At 46.3% G+C, this 15,527-nt stretch overlaps 1 protein-coding gene across 1 annotated transcript in view; it reads right to left on the bottom strand.

Moving 5' to 3' along the window:
- Positions 1–15,527, bottom strand: part of myo15b (myosin XVB) — a 709,406-nt gene that overhangs the window by 145,428 nt on the left and 548,451 nt on the right. Inside the window, exon 48 of the mRNA XM_038776546.1 lies at positions 14,530–14,648. Within this exon, the coding sequence (XP_038632474.1) occupies positions 14,530–14,648 (119 nt within the window). The remainder of the gene's footprint in view (positions 1–14,529; positions 14,649–15,527) is intronic.

The raw sequence follows: 15,527 nt of genomic DNA, 5'->3' as shown, positions 1-15,527 counted from the left end.
ATCCAAAAGAGACAGAACACATGGCTGTGCCCTCTTTTATCCCTCTGGGATTTCGTGCTCTTTGGGGCGGTCCTTAACCTTGACAGAGCTCTGATCACTGTCTTCAATTTCAGCCAATAAAGGGGCAGGTGCCTATATGATGGGTGGGTCCTTAAAGTTCATTGATCTTGGCAGTTGGGCTCTCTGAGTAAAGGGAGTGGCGCCGATCAATCTGTGGCTGTACTGGTTGCTTGATTGGAGTTCTATTGTCCTGGGAAAATGGGCCATTAAAATGCAAAAGAGCGGGGAGTTTCAATCAGGTCTGGTTACCTGTGTTTCAAATACACATAGGCTCTGTATCTGTCTGAGTCCTGGGTTGGCCATAATTACCATGATCCTTTGCAGGTGGCCACCTTAGATGGCTACATCCCGTCCTCTTGATCCTGAACGCGAAGAGTGGTGGATCACAGTATTGATCCCTGCGCTTGTTGCCTGGTCACCCTTTGTCAAGGCAAGGTTCTTCTCTACTCTATCCTATCGTTTGGGACATTTACCTAATATTTAGTTAATATATTCATAAATTAATTACTCTCTCACGGTCACTACATTTTAGGTCACTGTAAAACATTTAACTTATGTGCACAGTTGATCTCTAGCTAACACTATCCAAGCTACTCTCATACTGCTGGTGAATATCAAAAGAATTTATATACAGGACAAAATTTAAAACAGCAGCATCACATTTCTACTTAATCCTCATAAAGTTAAAGAGGTACATGGTTTATCTTTAGCAGCGATTGTTACATGAGTTCAATTTTATTGAATTCCAAAGAACAACAAAAGGAACAAAGAAAATTACAGCACAGGAACAGGCTCTTCGGCCCTCCCAGCCTGCTGTTGCCTATTTTCCAAGGATCTACTCCCTGTTCCCCACCCGTTCATATATCTGTCCAGATGCATCTTAAATAAGAACATAAGAACTAGGAGCAGGAGTAGGCCATCTGGCCCCTCGAGCCTGCTCCGCCATTCAACCTAGTGAATCTCCTCTGCACACCCTCCAGTGCCAGTACGTCCTTTCTCAAGTAAGGAGACCAAAACTGAACACAATACTCCAGGTGTGGCCTCACTAACACCTTATACAATTGCAACATAACCTCCCTAGTCTTAAACTCCATCCCTCTAGCAATGAAGGACAAAATTCCATTTGCCTTCTTAATCACCTGTTGCACCTGTAAACCAACTTTTTGTGACTCATGCACTAGCACACCCAGGTCTCTCTGCACAGCGGCATGCTTTAATATTTTATCGTTTAAATAATAATCCCGTTTGCTGTTATTCCTACCAAAATGGATAACCTCACATTTGTCAACATTGTATTCCATCTGCCAGACCCTAGCTCATTCACTTAACCTATCCAAATCCCTCTACAGACTTCCAGTATCCTCTGCACTTTTCGCTTTACCACTCATCTTAGTGTCATCTGCAAACTTGGACACATTGCCCTTGGTCCCCAACTCCAAATCATCTATGTAAATTGTGAACAATTGTGGGCCCAACACGGATCCCTGAGGGACACCACTAGCTACTGATTGCCAACCAGAGAAACACCCATTAATCCCCACTCTTTGCTTTCTATTAATTAACTAATCCTCTATCCATGCTACTACTTTACCCTTAATGCCATGCATCTTTATCTTATGCAGCAACCTTTTGTGTGGCTCCTTGGCAAAGTCTTTCTGGAAATCCAGATATACCATATCCATTGGCTCCCCGTTATCTACTGCAATGGTAATATCCTCATAAAATGGCACTAAATTAGTTCGGCATCACCTGCCCTTTATGAACCAATGCTGCGTCTTCCCAATGGGACAATTTCTATCCAGATGCCTCGCTATTTCTTCCTTGATGATAGATTCCAGCATCTTCCCTACTACTCACTGGCCTATAATTTCCTGCTCTCTGCCTACCTCCTTTTTTAAACAGTGGTGTCACGTTTGCTAATTTCCAATCCACTGGGACCACCCCAGAGTCTAGTGAATTTTGGTAAATCATCATTAGTGCATCTGCAATTTCCCTAGCCATTTCTTTTAGCATTCTGGGATGCATTACATCAGGGCCAGGAGACTTGTCTATCTTTAGCCCCATTAGCTTGCCCACCACTACCTCCTTAGTGATAACAATCCTCTCAAGATCCTCACCTCCCATAGCCTCATTTCTATCAGTCGCTGGCATTTTATTTGTGTCTTCCACTGTGAAGACCGACCCAAAAAACCTGTTCAGTTCCTCAGCCATTTCCTCATCTCCCATTATTAAAACTCCCTTCTCATCCTCTAAAGGACCAATATTTACCTTAGCCACTCTGTTTTGTTTGATATATTTGTAAAAACTTTTACTGTCTGTTTTTATATTCTGAGCAAGTTTACTCTCACACTCTATCTTACTCTTCTTTATAGCTTTTTTAGTAGCTTTCTGTTGTCCCCTAAAGATTTCCCAGTCCTCTAGTCTCCCACCAATCTTTGCCACTTTATATGCTTTTTCCTTCAATTTGATACTCTCCCTTATTTCCTTAGATATCCACGGTCGATTTTCCCTCTTTCTACTGTCCTTCCTTTTGTTGGTATAAACCTTTGCTGAGCACTGTGAAAAATCGCTTGGAAGGTTCTCCACTGTTCCTCAACTGTTCCACCATAAAGTCTTTGCTCCCAGTCTACCTTAGCTAGTTCTTCTCTCATCCCATTGTAATCTCCTTTGTTTAAACACAAAACACTAGTATTTGATTTTACTTTCTCACCCTCCATCTGTATTTTAAATTCCACCATATTGTGATTGCTCCTTCCGAGAGGATCCCTAACTATGAGATCATGAATCAATCCTGTCTCATTACACAGGACAAGATCTAGGACCGCTTGTTCCCTCGTAGGTTCCCTTACATACTGTTCTAGGAAACTATCGCGGATACATTCTATAAACTCCTCCTCAAGGTTGCCTTGACCGACCTGGTTAAACCAATCGACATGTAGTTTAAAATCCCCCATGATAACTGCTGTACCATTTCTACATGCATCAGTTATTTCTTTGTTTATTGCCTAAATGATGCTATCGTGCCCGCCTCTACCACCTCCACTGGCAAAGCATTCCAGGCACCCACCACCCTCTGCGTAAAAAACTTTCCACGCACATCTCCCTTAAACTTTCCCCCTCTCACCTTGAAATCGTGACCCCTTGTAATTGACTCCCCCACTCTTGGAAAAAGCTTGTTGCTTTCCACCCTGTCCATACCTCTCATAATTTTGTAGACCTCAATCAGGTCCCGCCTGAACCTTCGTCTTTCCAACGAAAACAATCCTAATCTACTCAACCTTTCTTCATAGCTAGCACCCTCCATACAGGCAACATCCTGGTGAACCTCCTCTGCACCCTCTCTAAAGCACCTACATCCTTCTGCTAATGTGGCGACCAGAACTGCACGCAGTATTCCAAATGTGGCCTAACCAAAGTCCTATACAACTGTAACATGACCTGCCGACTTGCTACTCAATACCCCGTCCGATGAAGGCAAGCATGCTGTATGCCTTCTTGACCACTCTATTGACCTGCGTTGCCACCTTCAGGGTACAATGGACCTGAACTCCCAGATCTCTCTGTACATCAATTTTCCCCAGGACTCTTCCATTGACCATATAATCTGCTCTTGAGTTAGATCTTCCAAAATGCATCACCTCGCATTTGCCTGGATTGAACACCATCTGCCATTTCTCTGCCCAACTCTCCAATCTATCTATATTTTGCTGTATTCTCTGACAGTCGTCCTCGCTATCTGCAACTCCACCAATCTTCGTATCATCTGCAAACTTGCTCATCAGACCACCTATACCTTCGTCCAGATCATTTATGTATATCACAAACAACAGTGGTCCGAGCATGGATCCCTGTGGAACACCACTAGTCACCTTTCTCCATTCCCCTTCCACCACTACGCTCTGTCTCCTGTTGCCCAGCCAGTTCTTTATCCATCTAGATAGTACACCCTGAACTCCATCCGACTTCACTTTTTCCATCAACCTGCCATGAAAAACTTTATCAAAGAAGGGGGACCGGACTGTGTATATCGAGGAGCGGGAGGCTTTTGCTCGCCATTTACAGAGTCGGAGTGTCTGAATGACACTGTAGATAATTGCAATTACTAGAAGGGCCTCTCCTATGTATGAAAGGGGGTTCCATTTGGCAATGTTTTCGCACCATTTGGGGCTCTCGATGTCTGAAGATGTCTGTCTTTATGTGTGGTGTAGTGTCCGGGCTGGGGGTGGCCTGTTGTGTGGTAGTGTTCGAGGCTGGTGTGGGCTTTGTATCGAACGTGTGTTGCGCGTGCAGTTGCAGAAGTCCAGCGATGATCCAAACGCATGTCAGCTGTCCTTGCTTCATCCTGTGTTGTCTGTTTTCCGGGTAATCCTGGGGGTGCAAGCATAGTATCTGTTATTATCTTCGGTTAATATCTCGTTTTATTAGTCTTTCTCTCCTTACTCCAATTACCCGTTATGATTGTCACCATGTGTGACTCCCTCATTTAAAAAAAAAATACCATTTGAGAGACAAGAAATTCAAATTTTTAAAGTACAGAGACTCTCGCAGCTTGTGGGAGTGGGTGGACAATTTCTCCGACCAGTCTTTTCTTTACTTGTAACCAGTGGTGGTTGAGGCTTATCTTAACCAGCCGAATTTCAGGGCAGCCAGTTTTATAGAGTTTTGTCCCAGGGTTCAGAATGTAGTTTGCGTGTAGCAGCTTGTATAGCAACCAATCGTGTCATATGTGTAAATAGCAGGTGGGGAGCGAACTGGGGGTCGAGGAAGGTGAAGGAAAGAAGGGGTGAGCGTACAGAACGTGGCAAAATGCATTCTTTATATCACAACCAAAGGGAGAGTAGAGAAGGTGAAACTAAGGCCTGCCAAAGACAGTGCAGAGTGTAGAGAACCATTCCAGATTGTGTGAAGTGACGGGAATGTGAGGTGCGTGTGGGCGGCTGCAGGATAAGAATGGGTGGAATCCCCAGGTAGGGCGGGGGTTAGTGCCGTTACTCCACTACCCGAGCTTAACTGACCGGATGCATTTGGGGTCCTCAGGTAGGGCGGGGATCAGTGCCGTTACTCCTTACCTGGGTGACTTGAGTGGTCGGTAAGAGTTTGGAATCGTGTGGAAGCTTGTCACAAAGACTGGGAGAACAATGATCTGTTTTCCGACAAACATGTGCCTTTAACTGTCATAGGGCATCATACCCTCAAATCAAAAGAGTAATTTTGTGTCAGGCGACATGAATTAAAACCATGCAGTAGAAAAAAGAAGGAAAAAGGAAGGCAGGCTCCATCAGAACTTGGACACCTTAATGCTTAGGCAGTGTCTCTTTCTCATCATCTGGACACCTCAGGGTTCTGTACCAAACAGTGTTGTAAAAGCATTACCGAAATGAGAGTCAGTATCTGAATCATCATCATCATCTCATGGTTGCCCGACTCATGTCTGCCGTTTCTGTGCCTTGGCCGCGTGGGCCGTCGGATGGTCCGAATCATCGTGCCTTACTATTCTGCAAGAGTTATCGCAGTGCCAAAGAGGGGCTTGTTTGCCATGAGGCTAAGGGGTGGTGGGAGTGGAGGGCAAGTTACTGTGGTCGGGCGGTGGCTGTGGCGGTGGCTGGGGAAGGGCATATAGGGGTCAAAGATATCTAAATCGTGGTTCCAGGGGCTGGGGTGACTGAGGCAGAGAGATCGCGCCAGTGTTCAGGGATAGTAATCAAATCTGGGAGGCTCTCGCTGTCGTTGGAGTCAAGTTCAAGGTGAAATTCCGTACCTGTTGGGAGACAAGTTCGGGTCTGTGGGCTTAGACAAGGGATAAATGCCGGCATGGCTGGGGGAGAGTTGGCGTAGGGGTCGGACTAGGTTGTCGATGGGCAGGGCGTGATCGTCTTCTATTGCCAGAGAGATGTGGTGGGAGTGGCTACATTGGGCTCCGTATACTTTGAGTTGGTTGATGTGGAACAAACCAGTTTTACCGCTGAGGTACGTTATCTTGAACACGGAGGGGCTCACTTTGTCGGAAATGGAGTAGGGTCCTGCAAATTTGGGGGGGGGAGGAAAGAACTGGGATTGTAAAGTGAAACCATTACTTGCTGACCGACTGTGTACTCTATGGGGTGGACGGTTTTATCAAAGCAGGCTTTATTCTGCTTCCTTCTAGTGCCTAATTGGACAGATGCAGTGAGTTGTGCCGCTTTAATGTTATCTGTAACCTGTTGAACTGATTTTTCATGTGAGGGCGGTTACTGTGGGGCTGGCCAGATCGAGGCCTGATAAATATTCAATATCCTTCCTAGGCCGCCCTGTCATGAAAGTGTGTGTGGGGGGGGTGAAACGTGTTGAACTAGAAACGGTGTTCCGCATAAATATGAGAGCAAATGGGAGGACTGGTTGCTTTTAAAGTTTGATTAATTCTCTCGACAATGCCACTGGCTTGGGGGTGATATGCTGTATGGAATTTCTGCCTGATCCCAAAACGTGTTAAAACATTTTTCATGACTCTGCTAGTGAAGTGGGAACCTTGGTCTGACTCAATACTGTGGGGAAGACCCCAGCGTGTGAATATCTGTTGGGTCAAAATCTTAGCGGTGGCCTTTGCTGTGTTTGTCCGTGAGCGAAATGCTTCTACACATTTAGTAAAGGTGTCGATTACAACCAGCACGTACTTGAAATCATTTCTGCAAGGGGGAAGGGGGCCAATGTAGTCGAGTTGCAAATTTGTCCAAGGGCCATTCACAGATCGGGTGTGACGTAATTGTCCTTTCTTTGAGTAACGTTCAGGATTGTTTTGTGCACAGATAAGGCAATTCTCAACATAATGGGTTACATAGAACATAGAACAGTACAGCACAGAACAGGCCTTTCGGCCCACGATGTTGTGTCGAACCATGTCCGAAACCAAGATCAAGCTATCCCACTCCCTGTCATTCTGGTGTGCTCCATGTGCCTATCCAATAACCGCTTGAAAGTTCCAAAAGTGTCCGACTCCACTATCACAGCAGGCAGTCCATTCCACACCCTAACCACTCTTTGAGTAAAGAACCTACCTCGGACATCCCTCCTATATCTCCCACCCTGAACCTTATAGTTATGCCCCCTTGTAACAGCTACATCCACCCGAGGAAATAGTCTCTGAACGTCCACTCAGACTATCCCCCTCATCATCTTATATACCTCTATTAAGTCTCCTCTCAACCTTTCCTCATAAGACCCATCCTCCAAATCAGGCAGCATCCTAGTAAATCTCCTTTGCACCCTTTCCAATGCTTCCACAGCCTTCCCACAGTGAGGTGATCAGAACTGTACACAATACTCCAAATGTGGTCTCACCAGGGTCATGCACAGTTGCAGCATAACCCCACGGCTCTTAAACTCAAGTCCCCTGTTAATAAACGCTAACACACTACAGGCCTTCTTCATGGCTCTATCTACTTGAGTGGCAACCTTCAGAGATCTGTGGACATGAACCCCAAGATCTCTCTGTTCCTCCACATTCCTCAGAATCCTGCCGTTGACCCTGTAATCTGCATTCAAATTTTTCCTAACAAAATGAATCACCTCGCACTTATCAGGGTTAAACTCCATCTGCCATTTTTCGGCCCAGCTCTGCATCCTATCAATGTCTCTTTGCAGCCTACAACAGCCCTCCACCCCATCCACTACTCCACCAATCTTGGTGTCATCAGCAAATTATCTGACCCACCCTTCAGCCCCCTCCTTCAAGTCATTGATAAAAATCACAAATAGCAGAGGACCCAGCACTGATCCCTGTGGTACACTCTGGTAACTGGTCTCCAGTCTGAAAATTTTCCATCCACCACCACTCTCTGTCTTCTATGTGATAGCCAGTTACTTATCCAATTGGCAAAATTTCCCTCTATCCTACACCTCCTTACTTCCTTCATGATCCGACCATGGGGAACCTTATCAAACGCCTTACTAAAATCCATGTATACGACATTACCTGCTCTACCTTCATCTACACACTTAGTTACCTCCCCAAAGAATTCAATCAAATTTGTGAGGCAAGACTAAACCTTCACGAATCTGTGTTGACTATCCCAGATTAAGCTGCAACTTTCCAAATGGTCATAAATCCCATCCTTCAGGACCTTTTCCATTAACTTACCGACCACTGAAGTAAGACTAACCGGCCTATAATTACCAGGGTCATTCCTATTCCCTTTCTTGAACATAGGAACAACATTCGCCACTCTCCAGTCCTCTGGACAGTGAGGACCCAAAGATCAAAGCCAAAGGCTCTGCAATCGCATCCTTTGCCTCCCAATGAATCCAAGGATATATCCCATTTGGCCCAGGGGACTTGTCGACCCTCAGGTTTTTCAAAATTGCTAATACATCCTTCCTCAGAACATCTACCTCCTCCAGTCTACCCGCCTGTATCACACTCTCATCTTCAAAAACATGGCCCCTCTCCTTGGTGAACTGAAGAAAAGTATTCATTCAACACGTCTCCTATCTCTTCTGACTCCATGCACAAGTTCCCACTACTGTCCTTGACCGGCCCTAACCTCACCATGGTCATTCTTTTATTTCTCACCAAGAGTAAAAAGCCCTGGTGTTTTCCTTGATCCGACCCGCCAAAGACTTCATTCCCCCTCCTAGCTCTCCTAAGACCTTTTGTTCAGCTCATTCCTTGCTACCTTGTAACCCTCAAGGGACCCAACTGAACCTTATTTTTTCAACGTTACATACGCTTCCTTTTTCCTCTTGACAAGACATTCAACCTCTTTTGTGAAACATGGTTCCCTGACATGGCCATTTCCTCCGTGCCTGACAGAGACATACCTATCAAGGACACGCAGTATTTGTTCCTTGAACAAGCTCCACTTTTCATTTGTGCCTTTCCCTGACAGTTTCTGTTCCCATCTTATGCTCCCTAATTCTTGCCTGATCGCAACATAATTATCCCTCCCCCAATTATAAACTTTGCCCTATCCCTCTCCATTGCAATAGTGAAAGACACCGAATTGTGGTCACGATCTCCAAAGTGCTCTCCCACAAACAAATGTAACACTTGGCCTGGTTCATTACCCAGTACCAAATCCAATGTGGCCCCACCTCTTGTTGGCCTATCCACATATTGTGTCAGGAAACCATCCTGCACACACTGTACAAAAATTGCCCCATCCGAACTGTTCGACCTATAGAGGTTCCAATCCATATTTGGAAAGTTAAAGTCACCCATGACAACTACCCTGAGACCTCCACACCTATCCATAATCTGTTTTGCAATTTCTTCCTCCACATCTCTATTACTATTTGGGGGCCAATAGAAAACTCCTAACAATGTGACCGCTCCTTTTCTATTTCTATAGAAGGTAGATCCCCTTCAAACTGCCTTTCTGCAGCCGTTAAAGTATCCTTCATTAACAATGCTACTCCTCCACCTCTTTTACCACCTTCCCTACTCTTACCCCGGAGTTTACCCCGGAACATCCATCAACCATTCCTGTCCCTGTTCTAACCATGTCTCTGTAATGCCCACAATATCGTAGTCCCAGGTACCAATCCACGCTCCAAGTTCACCTACCTTATTCCGGATGCTCCTTGCATTGAAGTAGACACACCTCAACCCACCTTCCTGTCTGCCGGTACACTCCTGCGACCTTGATACCCTCATCAGTACCTCACTACTCTCAACACTGGCTTCTGGACTGCAGCTCGCTTTCCCATCCCCTGACAAATTAGTTTAAACCCCCCCCCGAAGTTTATTATCACGAGTAGGCTTCAATGAAGATACTGTGAAAAGCCCCTAGTCGCCAAATTCCGGCGCCTGTCCGGGGAGGCTGGTACGGGAATCGAACCGTGCTGCTGGCCTGCTTGGTCTGCTTTAAAAGCCAGCGATTTAGCCCATTGAGCTAAACCAGCCCCTTGCGGATAAAAACCAGTCCAAAGCGGTATACTTGTTACTGAGGGGAACGACCACAGAGGATCCCTGCACTGACTGCTTCCTCCCAGCCCCTCTCACCATCATCCATCTATCTTGATTCTTCGGAGTAACTACATCCCTGAAGCTACTATCTATGACCACCTCTGCCTCCCGAATGATCCGAAGTTCATCCAGCTCCAGCTCCAGTTCCCCAACATGGTTTCTGAGGAGCTGGAGTTGGGTGCACTTCCCACAGGTGAAATCAGCAGGGACACTGACGGCGTCCCTCACCTCAAACATTCTGCAGGAGGAACATTGCACTGCCTTCTCTGCCATCCCCCCTAGATAATGTGCGGATAAAAACAAGAAAAAGAAAGAAAGGAAGAGCTTACCTGATATTCACTCAACCCCTGAGATTAGAGGAGGTGGAAGGATGGGGTACACTACAAGTGTAGTGTCTTGTGTTTAGGAACCGCCCAACATAAATACAGGTAAAAATAAAACACTTAACCAGCAACCACTGCGTCCCGCACTGTAACAGCAATCAACGGTTATGGGCCTGCGCAAACTATTTAAATCTGTACTACTTACCCACTAGTCACGGTGGGGGCTGCTGAAGGGGTTACCTTGTTAAGATCGTTGGTTGCCATGAACCATTGGGCTTTTTTACGGGCCAAATTGGGGCATTATTTGTGGACGCTATGGGTCGAATAACTCCTTGGTCTAACAAACTGTTAATAACCTTCGAAATCTCACCCTCGGCTTGTTGTGGGAAATCGTATTGCTTTTGCGGCTTTGGATCAGGACCTGAAATTTTTACCGTACCTGGGATCTTCCCCCAATCGTGTTTGTGTTGTGCAAAGGAAGCTTTGTGTTTTATGAGGACCTCTCTAATCGTCTGGTCTGCACTAATTGTTTGCGGATTAAACCAATAGTCCCCTACTGAGCAAATCCTGTTTTCATAATCCCTACTGTGAGCGTAGCGGGAGCCCTAGCTGTTTTAGCCATTCGCCATACACGTTTGTTTACTGGGTCAAATGAAAGGTTATGGGAGCTCATAAAATCAATGCCTAAAATATGCTCTGCTGTTTGGGGTAAGTCAACTAAAACGACGGGGTGTCTGGTGCTAATGTTCCCTATCTCAATGTGTGCGGGAGCTGTGATGTATTCTTGCTGCATGTGGCCGGTGAATCCACTCAGGGTGATGGTGTCTGCGGTGGGCCATTTGTCCTGTTGAAGCATGGTGGAAGAGTTTAAAGTGATGCGGGATCCTCCTGTGTCCCAAAGAAAATCGATTGTATGTCCCCGGACTGTGCCTGTCCGGACTACTAGTCTGCCCGATTTGTCCCAGTGTGTGTCACAGACCCAAGTCGGGGCGTCCGATCACTGTCAATCTGTGGAGTTAAACCCTAAATCGTCTGAACGGGCGGCAACATTATGCATGTGCCTAACATTGTTCCTAGGTGGGGGGGTTTGATTGTTGGTCAGTGCTGGTTCGGGGGGTTTTGTCGGCAGTCATGCGTGTAATGTGCCATGTGGCCACAATTGTAACAACCTCGTGGTGCCTGTGCTCTGGGGTGCTGTCCTTCATGTCTCCCCTTGTTTATCCATGCTGGGTCCTGGCTAGTCCTAACTGGGTGCATGTTTGCTTCTATCTCGTCCTGATCTGTCTGTCGGTGTAGGGTTTGTTCCCATGCTCTAGAAAGTCGTTTCAATACCCAAACTTCATTGTGTGTGTGGTCTGTGGGGTTGTAATTCACACAAGCCTTTTGACTTGTGTCTATGGCATGTGAGTTTAAGGTGCGGGACCATTTAGTGGTGTCCTCCTTAGGTGTGCGCGGTTCAATTGTCCGTAGACTGCCATGAAATGAATCCATAGGCGACCAGCAAATGCAGTTGGATGCTCTCTCTTCTTTTACCTGCAGTGATTTAAACCCTCGACTGGATCTCCTTTGTTATACCCGATGGCATCTAATATTGCTGTTTTCATTTCCTGTAGGGTTCCTCCGGCTACATTTTGGGGTTCTGGCAAAGCTGATCTTATGGACTGGCTAAGGCTCATAACTATAGCTTTACTTCCTCCCTCTCATCTAGGCTGTACATAACTTTTTGTTGGCACACCTTCTCAAAGAAGCTGTGCGGGTCTGCAGTGGGCTGGAATGGACTCATTTTCGTGCAGGCTTCTCTTAATTGCGTTATGGATAGTGGGGTGGTGTGAACGATACCAGGCTCATCCTGATCCAATGACTTGCGCTGTGTGGTAACCGGATTCATGGGGGTCGAATTTTGAGTGGGGGTGTGTGCTGTCTGTGCAGTCGGTGGTGCGAGGTGGTTTTCTTTTTGGAGCGTGGGGGCTCGTTTTTGATTTGTCCGTTACGTATCTTTGGGCGCTTTTGTTTAACTCTTGCCAATCGGGAGCATCTTCCACATCTAAATCCTGCCCGAAAGCGTGCCTGAAGCCATTCTATACTGAGAGTAGCGACTGTAACTTTTCTATGTTCTGTTGGCATTTAGCATGGTCAACAGTACTCTGCCTCTGTTCCTTAGTGGAGCTGTGGAGCACTCTCAAAGCTGCTTTTAAATCTGCGCATAGTTAGCTAGGTGACCTGTTGTTTTGTTTCCTCTCTTACCAGGACTGCGCGCTATGTATCTTGGTCGGCTTTATCGTACTGGGTCTGGAAGCTGCTAAGGGGAACGAGACAAGATTGATGTGCACGTTTCACATAGGCCATTTCTTTATCCTTAGCAGCTAACTGTTCCCGGAGTTGCTCAATTATCTTCTCGCTATCGTTCCTGTTTCCATCATTCTTTTCTTTCTTCTCAATTAACTGCCACGGAGCGTCTTCACAACCTCCTCCATGCATTGCAACTGTGCCAAACAGGACACTATTGCCTTGGCCTTCGGACTTTCGCTTAATTTTTCTTGTGGACCTCGCTTAGGCTCTCCCACAAAGTTTGAACTATCTTTCGTGGACCTGACTCATCATTTGCGCAAAAATTTGACCAAAGGGGCCATCCTTTCCCTTTTAAGTATTTCCTTAACTCTTCCTCCCAAATGGGCCATTGCTCTGCTCTGTTGGTCGCTGAGATCCTCAGGTTCCTGTGGATTCATCAATCTTTCCATTGCTTTAGTGGCCATTACTTCTCTTATCTCTTGCTTTACTTTTAATTTGGGACAGGGGAATAAGGCAGCAATTTGAAAGCGGGTATGGCTTAAGCTATTTTCCGGCTCACAATCCCTCGAGAGTTGTACACAATTCTAACGAGTTTACCTTACTCTTCCTGTTAGGTACGCATGTGGGTTAGTACACACTTCCAAAATTCGGTTGTTTGGTCGATATGGGACTTGCACTTGTGGTTCTTTGTCTTTCTCGCAATTGGATTCAAAGTTTGTGGGTTCTCTCGGAGTGACAAATGCACTTCTAATCGAGTTCCGTCAGAGGTCGCCAATAATGTTGCTCATTTTCGACCCCAACAGCGTTGTCAATACTGTTGCTAATATTAATGATGTTGCTGAACCACAAGCCTTCCCTTATATTGATCAAATGACCACACAACCAGTTAGTTAGTTCAAAAGATTATTTACATCCACAAGAGTTACCTCGACATGCAAACACAATATCTACTACGATTTAAACTACACCTATCAGGTACAATAACTTATACTTAACTTCAGGGCGACCAGCACTGTGCAAATGGATAAGGCCTTTATCTGGATTTCACTTGGCTGGTTCGAAGAAAGCGGCTCTGTCTCTGATGGGCTCAGCCGTCAGGTAGCGATCGTTGGTCTTGAACTTGGCTGGCTGTTCCTGCTACAATTGGTTTGGCATAGGCCGGATCCAACAGACAGAATACATGGCTGTGTCCTCTTTTATCTCTCTGGGATTTCGCGCTCTTTGGGGCGGTCCTTAACCTTGGACCCAATAGTTCGACAGGGCTATGATCACTGTCTTCAATTTTGGCCAATAAAGGGGCGGGTGCCTTGGTAGCTGGGACCTTAGTGGTCATTGACCTTGGCAGTTGGGCTCTCTGAATAAAGGGAGTGGCGCCGATCAGCCTGTGGCTGTACCGGTTGCTTGATTGGAGTTCTATTGTCCTGGGAAAATGGGCCATTAAAATGCAAACGAGCCGGGGGGTTTAGATCAGGTCTGGTTTTACCTGTGTTTCAAATACACATAGGCTCTGTATCTGTCTGAGTCCTGGGTTGGCCATACTGCCCATGGTCCTTTGCAGGTGGCCATCTTAGATGGCTACAGTCTTAAAGACACTCAGTGATTTAGCCTCCACAGGCAAAGAATTCCACAGATTCACCACCCTCTGGCTGAAGAAATTCCTCCTCTTCTCTGTTTTAAAGGATCATCCCTTTAATCTGAGATTTTGTGGCACACCTACACACATATAGTGACACACACACACAGTGGCACACAAATGATGACACATACGCACATAGGATGACACACACACACACACGTGCAGGTCCATACTGACACATCCAGACATGCTAACACAGCCAAAGACACTAACAATGTCGGACACAATGACGTATCTGAATTACACACTAACACATGAAAGTTTCTTTCTCCATCTCTTACCTGAAATTCTGAAGAACTTTGTAATATTCTGGATTCATTCCGACTGCTTTTACTGACTTTAATAGTTTGATACCTCGGTGAGAGATGCTGAGAACGTCCACATTGCTGCCAATGTCACCCTGAAACAAAAAGAAGAGGGTGTGGCCAATTCAGCACAACCACCATACGACATATTATCAGCACCTTTCTGCTTCAATCCTTCCTTCACGTTATCAAAGGCAGTCTGTTCAAGAGTATACACACTGATCTTTTGAGAGTACCGCACCAGTACTCCAACATCACTTCAGTGTGTGCGGACAGAAAATTGAGTGGGATAGAACACAAGAAATAGGAGTATGAGTAGACCTTTCGGCCCATCAAGCCTACTCCGCCATTCAATATGACCCTGATTGATTTTGGGCTTTAACTCCATTTTCCCACCCACTCCTCATATCCCTTAATTTCCTGAGAGACTAAATTTCTGTCTGGCCCACATCCTTATATTCAATGATGGAGCATTCACAATTCTCTGAGGTAGAGAATTCCACAGATTCACAACCCTTGAATGAAGTAATTTCTCCTTATCTTAGTCCGCAATCATTGGGCACCTTCTTGGACCAGGAGAATCGGACCTAAACATTCATGTTCCGATTCTCAACTCACTTCCACTTTTTGGCTTCCTTTCCCAACTTGCCGACAATCTTTTCTGCTGTATTTGGGATTTCCACTTCCATGTTCTCCATCATCAGCTTCGCACTTTCAGGGGCTAGGCCGGTGCCGGAGTGGTTTGTGCCCCACCGGCCAGCGTGGAAGGCCTTTGGGCCTGCACCAGCTGGGGCAGAAGGGACTCCGCCGACCGGCGGGGGTTCGCGCATGTGCGGGAGCGTCAGCGGCTGCTGACGTCATCCCCCCGCATGCGCAGGGGGGGTTCTCCTTTGCGCGGCCATCGCGGAGGACCACATGGCCGGCGTGGAGGAATAGAGTGCCCCCACAGCACAGGCCCGCCCATGGATCGGTGG

Source organism: Scyliorhinus canicula, chromosome 18 (genome assembly GCF_902713615.1).
Source record: "Scyliorhinus canicula chromosome 18, sScyCan1.1, whole genome shotgun sequence".
In the NCBI taxonomy this organism is placed as follows: domain Eukaryota; kingdom Metazoa; phylum Chordata; class Chondrichthyes; order Carcharhiniformes; family Scyliorhinidae; genus Scyliorhinus; species Scyliorhinus canicula.
Note: the sequence above shows the minus strand (reverse complement) of the source record. Positions and strands in the feature narration are given on the sequence as shown.